The sequence below is a fragment of the Colletotrichum lupini genome, chromosome 1 (genome assembly GCF_023278565.1).
Source record: "Colletotrichum lupini chromosome 1, complete sequence".
NCBI classification, from domain to species: domain Eukaryota; kingdom Fungi; phylum Ascomycota; class Sordariomycetes; order Glomerellales; family Glomerellaceae; genus Colletotrichum; species Colletotrichum lupini.
Genome location: NC_064672.1, coordinates 5,666,100 through 5,683,587, shown reverse-complemented (window position 1 = coordinate 5,683,587; position 17,488 = coordinate 5,666,100). Strand labels below are relative to the sequence as shown.

The 17,488-nt window shown below is 51.4% G+C and overlaps 8 protein-coding genes across 8 annotated transcripts; 3 read left to right on the top strand and 5 right to left on the bottom strand.

The window, feature by feature from the left end:
* Positions 1-1,116: 1,116 nt before the first annotated feature.
* Positions 1,117-2,907, bottom strand: CLUP02_01707 (arabinofuranosidase; the record flags this gene model as incomplete). The annotated part of the gene is made up of 2 exons (XM_049280745.1): positions 1,117-1,244; positions 1,302-2,907. 2 exons carry the CDS (start codon positions 2,905-2,907, stop codon positions 1,117-1,119), a joined length of 1,734 nt encoding a protein of 577 aa, XP_049136702.1.
* A 931-nt stretch (positions 2,908-3,838) lies between these two features.
* CLUP02_01706 (extracellular serine-rich protein) lies at positions 3,839-4,408 on the bottom strand (the record flags this gene model as incomplete). The annotated part of the gene is made up of 1 exon (XM_049280744.1): positions 3,839-4,408. One exon carries the CDS (start codon positions 4,406-4,408, stop codon positions 3,839-3,841), a length of 570 nt encoding a protein of 189 aa, XP_049136701.1.
* A 1,808-nt stretch (positions 4,409-6,216) lies between these two features.
* On the bottom strand, positions 6,217-6,753 carry CLUP02_01705 (uncharacterized protein; the record flags this gene model as incomplete). Its single annotated transcript, XM_049280743.1, has 1 exon — positions 6,217-6,753. One exon carries the CDS (start codon positions 6,751-6,753, stop codon positions 6,217-6,219), a length of 537 nt encoding a protein of 178 aa, XP_049136700.1.
* Positions 6,754-10,430: 3,677 nt separating this feature from the next.
* CLUP02_01704 (RTM1) lies at positions 10,431-11,388 on the top strand (the record flags this gene model as incomplete). Its single annotated transcript, XM_049280742.1, has 2 exons — positions 10,431-10,599; positions 10,676-11,388. The coding sequence occupies 2 exons, from the start codon at positions 10,431-10,433 to the stop codon at positions 11,386-11,388; spliced, it is 882 nt and encodes a 293-aa protein (XP_049136699.1).
* A 1,393-nt stretch (positions 11,389-12,781) lies between these two features.
* CLUP02_01703 (uncharacterized protein) lies at positions 12,782-14,161 on the top strand (the record flags this gene model as incomplete). Its single annotated transcript, XM_049280741.1, has 1 exon — positions 12,782-14,161. One exon carries the CDS (start codon positions 12,782-12,784, stop codon positions 14,159-14,161), a length of 1,380 nt encoding a protein of 459 aa, XP_049136698.1.
* A 165-nt stretch (positions 14,162-14,326) lies between these two features.
* Positions 14,327-14,557, bottom strand: CLUP02_01702 (uncharacterized protein; the record flags this gene model as incomplete). Its single annotated transcript, XM_049280740.1, has 1 exon — positions 14,327-14,557. The coding sequence occupies one exon, from the start codon at positions 14,555-14,557 to the stop codon at positions 14,327-14,329; it is 231 nt and encodes a 76-aa protein (XP_049136697.1).
* A 43-nt stretch (positions 14,558-14,600) lies between these two features.
* Positions 14,601-15,768, top strand: CLUP02_01701 (uncharacterized protein; the record flags this gene model as incomplete). The annotated part of the gene is made up of 3 exons (XM_049280739.1): positions 14,601-14,745; positions 14,864-15,071; positions 15,246-15,768. The coding sequence occupies 3 exons, from the start codon at positions 14,601-14,603 to the stop codon at positions 15,766-15,768; spliced, it is 876 nt and encodes a 291-aa protein (XP_049136696.1).
* A 738-nt stretch (positions 15,769-16,506) lies between these two features.
* CLUP02_01700 (frataxin) lies at positions 16,507-17,255 on the bottom strand (the record flags this gene model as incomplete). Its single annotated transcript, XM_049280738.1, has 2 exons — positions 16,507-16,779; positions 16,896-17,255. The coding sequence occupies 2 exons, from the start codon at positions 17,253-17,255 to the stop codon at positions 16,507-16,509; spliced, it is 633 nt and encodes a 210-aa protein (XP_049136695.1).
* Between the last annotated feature and the right edge of the window lie 233 nt (positions 17,256-17,488).

Sequence of the window (17,488 nt, the reverse complement as noted above, 5' to 3'; positions counted from 1 at the left end):
CTATAGATCTAACTAAACGAGATATTAAAGTACTTAATAAGTAGCTTAAGTAATAGTAAACGAATCTCGATCGAGGTCTCGTTTATTACCTAATCGACCTTATAATTAGTAAGCTCTACGTTTTTATTAATAGGTTATTTATAAATAATAACGACTTTATTTTATAATTAGGGTATATTATTATCCTAGCTAATAAGAGTATAAGTAAGAGCGAATTTATTATATATAATAATATAATCTATTACTTATTAACTAAAAGTAAGTAAGTAACGAGAAGTGTGCTAGTATTAGAGGTTTATAGTATAATTAACGGCGTTAACCTCTCTTATATAATTTTAACGACGCTAAGGAAGATTACTAATTAAATTAGCTTTTTATTTATTTTAACGGTTATTTATACCGATTTTTACTTGCTATACGAATGCCTTATTAAATTGGGAACGACGAAGGAAAAGAGGCTTATAATTAATATTATAGCCTTTAAATAATCGTATAAAAGGCGCGAGATACTTAAGATCCGTTAGATTAATAATAAAAATAACCTCGTAGACGCTTTTATAAAAATAGTACTAAATAAGGGATTAGAGTAATTCGTAAGTAGTAGAAAAGTTATTATATAAATAGAGGGATAGGTTATATAAAAAAAGTAGAAAAAAGGGGGAAAAGGAGACGACTTAGTAAACGGGCCCGAGGTCGAATTATATTTTTAACCGTAGTAGTTAAATTAATAAAAAAAAGAGAAAGTTAGTATTAAATTAGAAGTTTAATTTAACCGCGGCGTATAGCCGACTACGTAGGGGCTAATTAGGGGCCTTATTTATAATTATCGTAGCTAGCCTAACTTACGGTTAGAACCTCCTTCTTATACCTACGTAGATATTTATATAGTTTAATTAATCTCTTCGTCAACGACGGTTCGAACTAACTACCCTGTAATAGGGATACTAACACTACCCAAATCAATAGGACTCCTACTGGAACTTAGTATTCGAGGGGAGCTTAAGGCTTGAAGATCAAGTGTAATATTGGCAAGAATCTCTTTGTCGAGTGCAAGTGGAATGCGTGATTATTCGCCAGACTAGGATAAGTGATGGCTTTGATGTCAAACCCCCATTTCTAAGTCGCCGGTACAAGAGTATCGTGGTTAATCTTTTGTGCCACAGGAGTGTACCTCCACCGACTAAAGTATGCGGGCGTCATCCCATCACCGCCATTGTTAGTAGCATACGCCCCGACAATTGTGCCTACAGGATCCCCATGTCAATCATCAGAACTTCAATGGACTGAGTTAGGGGGCTTACCGGTGAACGGGCCACTGCCTCCAGAAACGATCAACGCATTCGCCGATCCAATTTCCAGATATTCTTCTGGGCGAGAAGCCGGAGCTGCCCCGAAAACATACTTTGAGTCGCTGATAGCAGATACGGAGAGCTTTATCGGCTCCGATCTCCAGGCTTTGGGCACTGTCACGAGAGCTATCTCGGGAACGGGGATGTTGGGCTTTCCTGAGGCCTCGACCTTGAATCGGAACTTCGGAACAAGCGACTGGTTGGAGCAAGCTGGCAAGTTCACAATGCCTAAATCTATGTGCTGGAATTGGGTCAAGAAGACCGAAATGCCGGCTTCCTCGTTTTCAACTTTTGGCTGGAATGAGACGTCGACGGTGTAGTTGAACAGCGTAGCACTCTGCTTGCGTGCGATGAATCCGAGACCATCTTGTTCTGGGTTAAATTCTGGTGTTGCTGAAAGGTTGACAGGTGAAGGAGATATCTGCAGCGTGTTGGCATGCCCCTCCGGTGAGACTCTGAACAGATCTGTCTTTGGTGGACGCCAAAAGATAAAATGCCTAGGAATCTCCGAGCCCGGCGTAAAGTCGACAACGTCAGGTTCGTTGATCCAATGACCATTGCCGGGGATATCTCTGTTCGTGGGAGGCAAAGGTCCATCCATAACACCAAGTACCTCGTCGAGTACTGGCCAACCCCCATCATCCCATTTGACGGCAAAGAGAACAGTCTCGCGCCCCATTGGGTAGATCTCCCACTCGGGACCTGACCTAGTTGCCAGCGCGACACCCCACCAATTCCCGGAGGCGTCTTGGAAGAGGTCAGCGTGTCCCACCGTCTGAAAATACAAGTCGGTATTCTTGGCCGTTAGAATAGGGTTGTGCGGAGCTCCTTCGTACGGTCCTGCCAACTCTTTCGCTCGAGCAATCGTTACAGAGTGATTTGTTTCCGTTCCGCCCTCTCCAATCAGCAGATGATAGTAGTCATCTTTGCGATACAAGTGCGGCCCCTCGGGGTTGCGATCCCCGGTGCCGTTCCAGACTTTGATAGGCTCCTTTGCCGCGCCCGTCGAAAGATCGATTTCGCTAATGTAGATACCGGCAGCCACCGACATGTACACCTTGTTGTTGTCCCAAAAGATGTCCGGGTCAATATCGTTTGCCGGATTCTCGACGCGAAGGGGGCCCGTCCACGAGGCATCATCGTATGGGTCGGTGGTTGTGAAGAGTAAGATCTTGGGGCCCCACCCTTCATACCAAGAGACGTACGATGTGATGAGGTAGAATGTTCCGTTGCGGAACCTGATTGTATACGCCCAAATACCCTCATTCTGTCCCGAGTTCCGGTAGAGTTCCGGCACTTGCTCCGGTCGCGTCAAAGCATTGCTGACAAGTCTCCAATTTACCAAGTCCTTGCTGGCGTATACGGGAACACCCGGGAAAGCCAGAAATGAGGAGACAGTACAGAAGAACGTGTCATCATATTCCTTGACAAAAGTGCAGCTAGGATCAGAGTTCCAACCCGGGAGGATCGGGTTGTTGAAGGGTTTGTTGACCTCCTGAGACTGGCTTTGGGCCGCCAGTGTGACGATTGACAGCCAGACGAGGCTGAAGAGTCGCATTGAGAGATCTGAGACGAACGTGATCAATCTGAAGATGTCGAATCTTGTCTCGCAGCACTTCGAGTTTGATTGAGTAGCCCTGGGCGTTAAGTCGCCTTTTGTATCAAGTCTTTTTTTCAACCAATGTACATCTTAGCGATTACGCACTGTCGGCAATACACAGAGTTCTGCTTGTGGCATAATTGTGGGCGAACCCGAGAACGATTTCTTAGCAATTTCACTGCATTTCTTCCACCAATTCAATGTTCTGGTTTTGATGCCATCTTGGGTGATTAAGGTACCCTAGGGCGGGGTTGAGCGTTCATATGTGGTTTGTCTATCGTCTTGAACCCCGCACAAATTACCCGTCGTGTTCGGCTCTTTTCCCGATAATACCGTCGTATTCATAGGCTTGATCTATCCAACAAAGTCGCTTATAAACAAGAGTGCCTAGCGTATGCAAGCGGCTGACACCTTTCAGGGGATAATCGCGGAGTTAGCGATGGTTGCCAAGTCGAATAAACATAAAGCATCTTAGACCTACTTATGAGGCACTTTCATCCTGTCTTCATTTTGTTCCCCGTGATGAGCGACTGTACGAGGTGTCTACGACTTTTGTTACATGCCACCTACCTTAGGGGAACCATACTCACAGTATAATATCTTTTGGTAGCCGCATTTCGTGTTCAAAAGCTTTCGATGTTCATGAATGCGCAGGGATTGATGGAATTCAGAGAGTGAATGAGTGTTATAGAATGTTATATATCTGAAGTAAGCTAAGAATCGAAGGTTGTAAGACAAAAGATAGCTCAAATTTTCCAAAATCTAATGCCACCAGATGCAATTCCCTTTTGACCGTACCATGCAACCCGCTCAATGCACATGCAATTACCGCCATGACAGCCCAATAGCTCCCACAATCAAATGGCGTAATCATCGATAGACCATATGTTTAGAGCTTGAAACCTCCAAGGGGGTTCGGGTTGGGGATGACAAAGCCACCCTGCTGAACAGGAGGAATGACAGCATCGCCCTTCTGCGCAGCCAAAGCCTTGTGCTTGGCGAGAGTGAAGTCGGGGCTGTCAAAGTTCTGGTTGATGACGCCGACCATGCCGTTCTTGCAGTGCTGGCCGGCGTTCTGGGCGCAGTAGTACCAGATGGGCTTCTTGTCCTCGACGACGATTTGGAAAACGTTGGCGGACTGGCCCTCGGGAGTGAAGAAGTTGAAGCCGGAGAAGAAGGAGGAGCCGTCGGCCAGGGGATTGCACGGGTTGCCAAAGTTGGACTCGGCGACGGAGTGGTTGCGGGGCAGGTAGTGCCACTCGACGATGTCACCGACCTCGGCGACGACGTTGTCCGGGTCGAAGCGGAGGCCGCCGAGGCCGGCGACGACGGAGTGGGTGACGCCTGTGAGCTCGTAGGTGCGGGTCGGGGTCTTGGTGCCGGCGGTGTTGGTGGGAGCGGCGGAGACGGTGGCGGCGGCGGCCAGGAGGACAGTGGAGAAGGTCTTGATGGAGAACATTTTGTCTGGATCCGTGATTTTGGATATGTGTAAGAGGTAGAACTCGGATGCGTAGCGAGAGAGAAGACTCTAGGAAATAAAGAAAAATAGGAAAGAAGATAGGAAAAGTTGGAAGGTTGGTTTGGTTGTTTGTGCGAATGTGTGATGATGAGAGAACCAATACACTAACCGGCAGCGACATCTTCTTATTATATATAATTTACAGCGTCGTGCGATGCTATTGCTTTGGGTCTTTGGTCATCGTGACCAGCTGACGGCGTTATTGTACAGCCCTACGGAAGCATCCTCTTCCACCTACACGACCCGCCTCCTCCGACTGGGGGAAGCTCATCTCCCAGCTTCCTTCGCGTGAACAACGCTAGCTCTCCGAAAGAAGTTTCCTCATCTGTCATGTACCGCCTGGCACGCAGATCCGGGACGGCGGTTACCCGGAGGGCTGCCAACCGGCACTAGATCCTTTGTTGGCGCTAGAATCTCACTCAGACGAACGAGGAACGCGACGTGAGTGGTCCGTTGCCGCGCAGCTGTGGACAAAGAACGTGCTGACAGTGGAATTGACGTCTGCCCTATGCGTGTGCGGCACATATCGCAGAAGCTAAGGTCGTTAATAGCCGGGGGCTGAGCTCGCTTGTAGGCTGCCAGCAAACACCGCCCCGATGCTGAGATGAACGCTGCCCGCGTCTAATTTTAAACTCCATTACCAATTCCAAGCTAGCCAAGTGGTGACTGATAAACGTGGTATATGTGTATGACTTTGCCATGTGGACTAGCCCTGAATATATCGGTATCCCTCCTTTTGCTCTAGCTCCCTCCGAACCTAGGACCATGGAAAATCCTGCGATGCCGAAAATAGGTGTTTGATATTCACGATACCTTCGTTTCGTTTCCGGACTGAGATTTAGATCACTTCATCCCGGTTTAATCAGAATCACAGCCTAAATGCCCCATCTTGATATTTGGAATGAGCGCAGTTGACCCTTACTATCCACTTGTACGGTGGCGCCTAGCAAAGTGGAAAACCCCGTCAATACTTCATAGCCTGAACTCGGCATCAGCGGAAGCAGAAAAGAAGGGCTTCTCGATGCCTATACGCGTCTCAAAGAGTTAGAGAGCTTAAGCCCGATGACGGAAGACGGTCCGCGACTGAAACCAGGACTCTGCAAATCCCGAAATGACACGATTAGAGCAACGTAAGCTACCTTATACCTATGGATAGACCTTTTGAGCCGAAGGATCGATTTAGCTTGTCGTCGTCTCGACAAGAATTCTCTCTTTAACATATTTCAGCAGCGATCAATCATTTGGCCTACCTCCAAAATGCTCGAGTTCAGAGATACGTCCTTCAGTAGGCTGCTAACCTCAGCTGTCCTTGATCACCAAGACCTTGCGCCTAATGTGTGACTTGCCTGGAGCCAATCAATAGCATGAACAATCTCGCTGCCGAGAATAGCATGAGGCTATGGACTTCACTGCAAGTATTGACACCTAAGTTAAGAAGTTTCTCGGTCGTCCGCATAAGCCCATACGTATAGTTCGTGTTTTCCTATACCTCTTTTTGAAAATCTAAACCCCAAAAGAAGCCAAGATCGTGTTGCTATGCTAGGTATAATGGAAAGAAGAATAACAGAAAGGAAAAGAAAACTGAAAGCAAGGCTATATGCAATGGTCGTTTTCGGTCGTAAGCCATGATCACCCATCGCATCCCACAGGCAAAAGCTGGCAACCGTATATCATACAGCCTTCATCAAATGGTATCGTCGCCAAAGAAACAGGACAAGACACGAGGAAACACGACCGCGGTCTAGGTTTCACCCGGCCTTGACTGCCTTCTCAGCTCCTTCTCCATCCTCGGACTCTTCCCCATCCTCCCCATTCGCCTCGGCCTCCTCAGCCTCCTTCTTCTCCTGTTCCAGTTTATACCAAGGCCCGTGTATCGCACCCGTTCCAGCGCCAACCAATAGCCCGAGCCCTGTCGTAGGGATAGCTGTGACACCGCCGACAACAGCCCCCACCAACGTACCCACCCCGGCGCCCAGTCCCGTACCAAGTCCGGCTCCGATGCCCGCGCCACCGATGCCGCCCTGCCACACGCCGCTCTGCAGCCGTTTTGACTGCTTAGCCGACCCCTGTGCCTTTTTCTCGTGCTCCGCCGCCTCGGCGAGTATCTTCTTCTTCTCCCCCGGGTCCTCGGTCGCCTCGGCCCGCTCGCGGAGCGCCTGCGCGGCTTCGGTCTCTTTCTGTGCCTCTTCGAGCTTGGCGGTCGCTTGGGCGAGAACCTTTTCTTTTTGGGTCTGCTTTTGCTCTTCCGTCTGCTTCTCGTCGGGTGGTGTTGGTGGGGGAGACATTATGTGAAGTGTGGCGTCGGTGGCCGTGCGAGGTTGCTCGAAGAGGAGCTTTTGGACGCTTGAGGCTGGAGCTCGGGGAATGGAATGCTGAGGTGGGATGAAGTGTGGAGTTGCGCTGTGCTGTGCCGTACGGTTGGGACGAAACAGTGCAATGAACAAGGTGAAGGATGGGATGCTGTCGATTACTTGCCAGATTTCGGTAGCGAGTCGTGCAGGTCTGACAGTCCCTGGGTAGGATTTGCTTGCGGACTATTGCAAGGTTTTGGAATTATTCGATATCGAAGAAGTCAAGGAAAGTTGGGCGGGCAGCAGCCATAGTGAGGGAGGTACTGACATCATTCGCTTATTGCTTTTTCTGTTTTTCATGTTCTCGCGACATCCCTGCTGTGTGGCGGGGTTGATCTGCTGCCACACGCACAGTGACGTCGGGATCGGGTAAGTTCATAACATGGGGCGAGATGAGCTTAAACGCTCAGAGGTATCTCCTTAGAGCATCAGTATTCCAGCTCTCAAACTTTCTCTTTTTGCATGCAAGTCGTTTTCCAATTGCATAAATGCGTTTTGGATGACCTGCTCACGTGAAGATGGTGGTTTCAGCATTCTGTCACATGCGATTTCCAAATAGTGGGGACTCACGTGGACTGGCGGGAGGTTCGCGACCTTGAAGGAAGGGACAGCATTGAGAGTAGCAAAGACCAAGCTCAGGTACCTACTCCTTCACTGGCCACGGTTCTCCAGGGTTCATCTTCATTCCCCCAAGACTCGATATCACAGTTGCTCTACTAGCTAGTCCCGTCGTAGGGTCAACTTCCCTAACCCATTGTTGCACTACCTGGTCTAGAACGTTTAATATAAAGCTTGTGCGAGATTCAAGTAATTTAGTATGGTTTCTCCAGGATGGATGCATGTGAATAATTCTTAAAGACAATAATCACTTGAAATACCTAGTCATCTGGCTACTCTCAAAGTAGATTGACCTCTGGAAGGGAAGTCGAGTCGAGAATATTCATGGAACACCGCAGACGACAGATAGCCTACACGTAGAGCCCATTTCTCAAAGATAGAGATTGATGAATACTCCAGATTGAGTTCGAACTATCACTAAATCCGAAGTGCTGTCCTTGGACACTGCCAATCTGGTTGTGCTAAAGGTTGGGTTGGAGCCCGGGCACTGTTATGAGCTGAAACCCTCGCACAAATTCACATCGCAAATTTCGAAGTTCTTATGATCGACCTATTCTCATGTCCCCTCACAACACGTATAGGTTCTACTCATGGGCCTGTCATAATGAGATAGTATGACAGAGAACGAAAAATCCGCACTAGGTGAAGAGTTTTCCTTTTACTTGGGGCCCAACTGAAGATTTCAGATTCTCCTGCCATCACCGAGTCATTCAGCATACGTGTATGACGTTGAAAATCTAATCATGCTTGTACGCTTCGGCCGTATTTCAACCAAGAGAAAGTGAGGAATGCATGTATAAACGTACCTAGTGGGCTGTGGACGTGTTTCTCACATTGGCTCGTCTGACAGACTAGCATCCTACAATTGCAGCAAGATATGATGAGCGGTTGGCCACAGACGTCAAATGCTGAAAAATGTCGAGTCAGCAAGTCTCTAGGTCTTTGAGGTCAGCAAATATGAAAAAAGGGACTTGATAGAGGAAATAAAGATTTGCAATGTCTGGCGGCCCTAGTACCCGGGTTCCACGTATTGGGGTCTCGGAGTGGACCCGCCCCCAGAAATACGTGTATCTGCTAGTGAGCAATCAAGTGACGATAAACTTTGTCAAGTACTCTGTACAGAATCTAGTACAAATTCTAGGCTATGGAGATTACTTTCCAATTGGCCTAAAATAGAAATGAACTGCCGTCCAACACTTTTAAATCAGCCGCCGATACCCATTTCAGCGTTTGTCTCGGATTCGGAGAGCATTGCAGCGGAACGACCAAGAACTCGTCACTATCCACATGCGTGGACCGAAACTTGCACGGAATCTACCGTGTATTTTGCACAGTCGTTGAAGAGTGAAGATTCTCAAAGATGCAGGCGCCTGGGAACGAAAACGAGTATCCTAGTCGCGATGTACACAGAAGATGACTACATATCGTGTGCTTTTGCGTCATCTTGTAATGGCAGCGCACCACGTGGTGACAGTAGCATTCACCGATATTGACAAGAAAACTCAATGTCGAACAAGGCGACCACAGCCACGCCTTCGCGAACAACAGTATAACATCCCATGTTCAGGTCAAGCGATTGAGTTTGACAATGCAGTGACGCAAAGGCTTATCTCGACATCCAAAGTTGAGCCAAGTCCGCCGCCCAGTCTGCCTCGTTCGCGATACCGACAGGACGTTCCCGCCTCCCGCTGTTCCCATCGCCAGCGCGGCCAACGTAAAAAGGTTCCGGCAGCGCGGAACGACGGTAGAGATCCACTGCAGACGCCAAGACGAACCGAAAGCGAAACCCCGGTCAAGTCCGAAAACAGCTGAGCGGTTGCCGGATTCCGGGCTAAGCCTCAAAGGTAACCTGATTTATACAGACTACCGTTCGTCTACACCACTAGAAGTCATGGCGCAGAAGTCAAAATTGTGAATGCGAAGAGCGAAATGATTGCGCAGAGTAAATGGAGAGACAAGGTTGACGGCCAGGTGATTTTACGAAGTATGCATGGCTCCACGATCGCCGCCGTTCCCGTGGAGCTGTTTGATGGACCTTTTTCTGTTGGCCAAGCCACACTCAGAGTTTCCTCGTGTTTGGTCACTGTGTTGCAAGTTTTGCTGGGGAAAAATACACGTAAATGCAGCTTCTTCCAAAGACTGGAAGGGGGGTTGCGTGAGGTACGTAAGCTTGCCGAACGGGATGTTCCTTATCGGCGTGGCTTTGTCCCTGCATCAGACGAACGACGGAAAGTTGGATTGGGTAGGACTTCACACTCTGATATCCGTACAAATGTGAAGAGATTGAATGTCAGAGGGGTGGTGGGGTGACGAGTCCCGGCATGCCTCCCTCAGCCTCTGTGATTGCAAAAACATCACGGCCAAAATCTCTGTACGCGTATGGGATGGGACGTGATTCGTCGACCGAAAGGAATATGTAGTGAGATCCACCCACAGAGCTAGCAGGGGAGTGGGACACACGAGCCAATCACGACTCAATTAATCCACGTATACATCCTTATGGGGAAGACTCAGACCCCACCTGTGGATACCAGCGAAGCTTGGATCTCACACGGTGATAGTCAGACACATCTAGACTCTTTGCCTGTTGTTCACGACAAACGCGTATGGAGATGCCGTCAAAGAGACTTTATTCGAGAGTTCGCGTATACGGTGGCCGCAGCAGCAAACTCAAGTTCCAACCGCCCCCATCTCCCATTCTTGGGGACGCTATAAAGATGGACTACAACTTCGAGACACCCCCTTGGCCCTTGGCAACATATCCAGCAACAACGTCAACACCAACGAGGTCCTAGGACGAGATTTCCATCGACAACAGCAAATCAGCAGTCCTTTCTTTTCCGTCGGACGCCAATATTTGAAGCAAGTCTAATCTCGCGATCAAATACCACGAAAAAATCACAGCCCACAATAACAGGCAGGGAACGGGCAAAGGTGGAGGACAAACCAACTACCGATAACCGATTCCTGGCAATCCTCAAGACTTTGACAAGATGCCTACCCTCGAGTCCTACAACGGCTACTACCTCTGGCACTATGTGCCCAGTCTGGTCGCCGCCATCATCTTCGAGGTCCTCTTCGTCCTCGCGACGCTCTTCCACGCGTACAAGATTGCCAGGACAAAGACGTGGTTCTGCATCGTCTTTGTGATAGGCGGTATCCGTACGTGACCAATTTCGACCTTCCAATTGTTACCTTGTATCAAGACCCTGGGCTGACATTGAAATCTCCTATCCAGTCGAAATCATCGGATATGCAGGCAGAGCCATTGCACGCGACCGCACCGGCGAAGTCGGACCCTACGTAATGCAATCCCTCACGATCCTCATCGCGCCCGCCCTCTTCGCGGCATCCGTCTACATGACCCTCGGCCGCATCATCCGCAGCGTCCACGGCGAGTCCTTGTCGGTGGTCCGCATCAACTGGCTCACCCGCATCTTCGTCACCGGCGACTGCTTCTCCTTCCTCGTCCAGGCCAGCGGTGGCGGTCTCATGGTCAAGAACGGCAGCCAAAAGATGGGACAGAACCTTATTGTCGCCGGCCTTGTCATACAGATTGTGCTCTTCGCCATCTTCTGGGTCACCGCCATCGTCTTCCACTCGCGCCTCGCAAAGAACCCTACCCAGGCGTCCCTGGCGGGCCACTCGCCTTGGAAGTCGGGCCTGTGGATGCTCTACATTGTCAGCGCGTGCATCATGGTCCGATCCATCTTCCGTCTCATCGAGTACGTCCTCGGCGGCGACGGATACCCGCTCCGTCACGAGTGGACCCTGTACGTCTTCGACGCCACGCTCATGTTCTTCGTCATGGTGGCCTTCGGGTTCCGGTTCCCTTCGGCGTTCCAGATCCGCAAGGGCGGTTCGCAGTCGGCTTCGGATGTGGAGAACTATGACTTGGCGGTGGAGAGTGAGCAGCATCAGCCCGGCTCTATGCGCAAGACCATGCGATAGAGAAGGAATTTAGAGTGCCTCCTTCTCTTTGATTTTTCGTCCGGCGGAAATTGGGTGTGGAGGCTCGCATTGGAGATGCTCAGTGAGCGCACACCTACGGAGTATTGTTAGTGTAATTGTTGGGAATGGAAGACAGAGAGACATGGCGGAGTTTGAAGGCCAGTGATCCATGTCACGATCATCGTTCCGAGGAGTTGAACGATTCAGGTCAGCGGAGACAACGCTGGATTTTCCAGAATAATAGCGATGGGCGGAGGGCTAAGGTATCAACCGCGGAAAGCCGGGTGTCCTGCCTTGGCTTAGTATTTAGCACTTTAGACGCACTAGAATGACAAATGAGGAAAATGTTGTGCAAACCGTTGGCCCGAAATCCTTGGTGTATGATTTCCTCACTTTGACGAACCGACTAACAACTCCTACATGTCCATGTTTGTCAAAGGGACTAAATACATGTATTTCATCGTGTTGACGATTAGCTTCTCTGGGTCTGGATCATTCAACCGGGCCATTTCCGGCGTAATTGGCTTCCTTGACGATGTCATTGGATCGGAGATGTTTTACAGGGTGTTTACTAATACAACCGCGTGGGCATTTTAAGGAAGGCACGCAGGTGGGTGGGCGCACCTGTCCACACTATCATAAAGATTTAGGGGGAAGGGGGCCGCGTGGACTTGGTTGGCGCAGCGTCCATCGACCTTCCATTGCTCCCCTAAAGGTCCTGTTTAGGAATTTCTGGGTGCATTGAGCTGCAGAGTAGCCCCTGTAGCAGACCCTCCTAATGGCCCCTTCCCTCAGTTCCATAACTTGCTTCCCCGTATTAACGTCCACCGGTGGCCCTTGGACCCGCTGAAGTCATGTTGGAGCGCGGTAGATGCCGCACCCCTGTACGAAACTAGTGGGAAGGTAGGCATATTCAGTAGTGCCTTCCTTACTTTACTTTTGTGACTCCCTGTAGTCTGTACTTCGTCTCTAGAGCAGGTAGGCACGCTGTACTGTATACCTTCCCAAGTGGTGCCAGGTACCGTTCCTACCTTAACTGGACTGACCTGAGCTTATCCATTCAAGCTACGGAGTATCTTCGTAGGTCATCTTTTCTTTCCCCCTCCCCCCACCAAAAAAAGGCTGAGCTTCCCTCGGGTTCGCATCCCTCAAAATCATTCCTCGAATTCAAACACTTCCCTTTTTTCTTTCTCTCGTCCATTGTCATTTCCTTTCGCGTTCTTCAACACAAAAGGAAGGCCCTCGTCGTTTGCCGGCCACAGACGCCACGTCTTACCTGCTTTGCTACACGTCGAAAAGGCCCCATGGCAAACCACTCACCTTGAATCTACCCACCCTCCACATCGCTTTCATCCCACCGGCCGAGACAAATCAACCTCGAGGTACCTGGAGAATGATGGACATCTCACGCAGCAACTCTCCCGCCCCCGGCACCGGCTCGACAAACGGCGACGTCAGTACACCGGGAGGAGCATCGGCATCGGCCGCAGCAGCAGGCGACGTCAAACTCCGCCGAGCCCACCGGAAATCTCGCAACGGATGCAAAGAATGCAAGCGCCGCCACGTGAAATGCGACGAAACACGCCCGACCTGCGTCAACTGCGCAACAGCTGAGCGACACTGCTCCTACCTCGACTCCCTTCCGGCATCGGCTCGCTCTTCCGCCGTCTCCTCTGGCCCGGCCGCCAAGCGAGCAGCCGCAGCCGCCGCCCTCGTCGCCAGCCCAGCGGGCAGCTCCGGTAGCAATGGCAATGGCGCCTCCGCCGCCGCAACAGCGGCTGCCTTTGCAACCTCACCTTCCATCACCACAGTCGTAAACGACTTTGTCATGCGCACCGAAGATGACCGCGGCGTACCGAGCCCCCCTAACGGCCAATTCTTTACCCTCGAACACATGCGCCTCCTCCACCACCTGGAAACCCGTATGGGCACCTTCATGGCCGCAGACGTATTTATGAAACCCTTGGTTGACATGAACCTCGAGGCTGCCCTCCACGCCCCTTACCTCATGGACGTCCTCCTTGGTCTTTCTGCCCAGCACATGGCCGAGCTGAATCCCCAACGCGCTGATTTCTACCAGCATGAGGCAACCCAGCTCCAGACCCGCGCTCTCATGTTGTTCAACGACGCCAAGGAGGAAATCGACGATGACACCTGCATCCCAATGTTCCTCTTCGCATCCTGCCTCGGAACTCAGGTCCTCTGCGATACCCTCCGCAGCTACCGTAGCGACTTCAACGGATTTCTCGACCAATTCGCCTGGTACCTCAATCTTCACCGCGGCGTTAGCACCGTCACCGGCCGTTCCTGGCACATCATCCGCGAATCCGGTTGCAAGCCCTTTGTCGACTTCCTGGAATCTAATAAGCCCGACCCGAACGAGCGCTCCGAAGTCGACATCCTTCACAGTATGCTCGACCAAGCCGATCTCGGCCCCGTCTCCCTCCAAGCCTGCCGTGATGCAACAGAGTCTTTACGGCAGTCGTACTCCATCTACCGCAGCATTGCCATGAAATCCAGGCATCAATCCGCCTCCGTCATGGCCTTCGGAGTCCGCGTCACAACAGGCTTCATCGACGTCGTTAAGCAGCGCCGCCCGGAAGCCCTCGTCATCCTCGCCTTCTACGCTGTCCTCCTTCACTGGTGCCGCAGTTACTGGATCTTTGGAGACGCTGGCCAGTGGATCATCCGCTCCGTCTCGGCGCATTTAGGAGATTACTGGTCAGAGTGGCTGGCCTTCCCTCAAGCAGTGCTCGAGGTGCATGCAGGCTGAGAGGTTGAGGCAAGGAAGCAAGGCACAAACGTACCGGACAATATCCTCCATTTCCTGACCACTGATGCAATGAAATCAACCTTGTGCACAATAAGCTACACAGTGAGCTTCTCTCCTGCATGAGAAGGAAGAAACAGATCGGTTTTAAGAACTGCAAGTCTGTAGTCATCCAACCCCGGCCGATATAGCCGGTGGCGGGCAGGGCAGAAGGAAAAAGCAGAGCCAACCAGAAAAACCGGTATCTGGAAGAACTCCAACACGGCAAACAAGCAAGCGAACTCTAGACAAGATGGAATGAACAGTGTGCGGATGCGGGTGCGCGCGCCCCATCTCAACTTCGGGCTTTGCGCCGATGCCGAGAGAGCTAAGTAAACAGTATGTCAAAGTCCGAAACATTCTCAACGCGCCATCTGCCACCGACGTCCACCGACAGAAAACGATGAATCCGTCGCAGTCGCAGTCGCAGAGCAGAGTGCAGCTGCTGGGCTGCAGTCGTTGCCTTGGCCAAACGCGCCAATTTCGTCCACACCCCGGGCACGTCGGGTATCCGGGACTGGGTGGGATATTGAGGATGGGGCTCAGAGGTTCTTAAATGTCTTGGAAAATTGGGTGGGAGGGAAAGTGGCGTACATCAACCGGAGATCAAAAGAACACACGGCCTCTGCGATCTGACGTTGGTCCCCTCGTCTCACACTACGCCAGAACGCCCGGGAGTCGGTGCGGCGCTCGACCACCACCACACGCCCATCGCGCACCTTTACCTCACTTCACCTCACACCTCGCTGTCTCTCTCTCTCCTGTACCTTATTCCTCCTGCATATGCTACACCCCCATCAAGGGACGGGCGCCAGGAACGCCAGGGAATCTACGCCATGGCCGTCGGACTTGACATGGGGACTTTATCAAAAAGGTCTGCGCCTCCCGCGCCGATGACACCATGAAGCTCGTTCTCTTGGATGCCGGAAAGAAGGAATCGGCAAAGGATTGGGGCAAAAGTTTCGCAAAGCTTAGCTTTTCACTTTGTTATCCTTTCTGATGAATCCTCCTCCGTCTTCCCACTTTTTAAACAAACAACCCACACCAGTTTCTCCAAGCTGGCGCAGCCATTCCCGTCCTTTACATTTGTGCGGCCCAGCATGTCGCTCCCATTCCCAACATCCAGGTTCGGTCCTGGCTTCACGGTCCCGACCGCCGTGACCGTCACAGAAGGGGGGAGAACAGTCACATTCACGCCCACGCCCACGGGCGGCACCACCTCGGACTCGTCGCCCTTCCCGGACAACATACTCCAGCAGTCCGGCCTCGCCCCGGGACAAATCATTGGCATCACTGTCGGCGCCACCTCGGGCCTCGTCTTCTTCGTCGTCGCCCTCGTCTGGTTCTGGAACAGGAGGAGGGCCCGGAAGCTCGCCGCGCGCGATGAGGCGCTCGACACCGTCATGGAGGATCCGGAGAAGCCCGACGACGCGGCTATGATGATGGCGCAGAACACGGGGGAGACGGTTGAACTGCCGGCGCCGCGTGTGGTACACGAGATGCCCGAGACACGTGAAGGCCCGCCCGTGGAACTCCCTGCTCCCGTTGAGCGACACGAAATGCCTGCGTAACACCAAACTTCCCCCAGAATAGGGTGGGGAGACGGGACACCTGCCGGAATTGCTAAGAGGACGAGGGCGCGAAATGGATGGCGCCTCGCCGAGTCTGATGAACGAAATTGGAAATGAGACCCACGATACCCTCGCTAAGCCATACTTTCGCTTAAGCATTATTACCAAAGAGTTGGACTCTGAGAGGAAGACTCCCGCCGCAAAAGACACTGTTGCCATGAAGTATGATGAATAGTGGTGTAATACGTCAAAGAGAGTGAGGGGCTTTGGAGCAAGGCAACGGTGGGCGGTCTGACAATTCTTACGGCCAAACCAATGTGGATGAGAAAGTAAACGGGAATATGTTTCTACCGTAAATAGATCAATATGGATACCAAAACATTCACGCAGCTTCAGTCACATCGCGTTATTAGGTCACAATTGAGACCCTGTTCAATACAGGACTCGCTAGCCTCAATGCAATCCTGAGATGGACTGCACGATTGAGCACTTGCTGTACGAAGTTTGTGTACACAGGCCTAGATATCGACCCTTCGGCACCGCTTTCTCCCCTTGGGCAGCGTACTTGCCTCCCATCCCTGAAACCACCTTACGAACTCCCTGTTGCCATGTAGAATACACTCAGGAGCTTGATGCTTTGCTCACGCCCATATGAAAAAGAAATGAAATGGTCTCTGCCTTCGCATGAGATCAAAGTTTGTGAACATCGTCCTCGGTTGTTGGACCACTTTTGCCCAACTAGGACTGGTTCTCGCCGTAGGTCGATGGAGCTATGCTGAAGTCAATGTCGAGCTCCTTGAGGAAGACATCGTCCAGGCTGCTGCCATCACGGGTGTAGATCCAGGCTCCAGCAGTAGTACCCTCCTTGTCATTCTGCGAGTCGCCGACGACGACCCAGTCGTAGCGCTTGGGGCCGGACACGGGCGATGAGAGCCAGATTTGCTTGTTCGGGGGCTGCTTGTTGATCACGTAGGTGCCAGATTCCGGAAAAGTAACCGTCAAAACTCCAGCCTGCATCCGTAAGAATTAGTGATTCGTTGCTTGGTTACGGGACACAAATCCCGAGCTTCGCAAAAGGCGACAGTGGATACAAGGACTGAAAAGTTAGATTCAGTCTGTCAACTTACAGCATACTCGACATCGACTCCCTCGCGAGCATCCGCTATCTCCTCGAGACGAGTGACAATGTTGTCAAGGTAGGTCTCGGACAGCTCGTGGTACTCGGCATCTGTAAGCTCGACGACGCTCATCTTGACCTCCTCCTTGGGCGTATCCTTGACTTGAGGGTCATCGGTGTCGGGCATAATGCCACGATGGGCGATTGATGAAGTTGTGAAGAGCTTGCGAGCCGAAATGGCAGACACTGTAGGTTTTGAGGCTGCGAGAAGCAGGGCAGAACGACGCGGGACGGCCAAGCGGGCTTGCGCGGAGGCACGGAGGGTGCGGGCGGCGGCGCCGGTGAGCTTGGTGATGCTGTTGCGAGCCATGGTAGCTGGGCGTAGGTGGTGATAAGCGATTGGGAGAGATTTGAGTTTGATGATGCTGAGGGATTGGAGCGTCAAGTGGTCAGCGTAAGTGAAAGAAGATGAGTTCGGGTGGTCGTTGTCGATTAGCGAATCGAAGAGGTGACTGATTTGCTTCGTAAAAGACGGCAGGTCAAAGGCAGCTCCGTTGCTTCCCCACGTTTGCTGCAGGTGTGACGGAAGCTGCAGGACCAGCT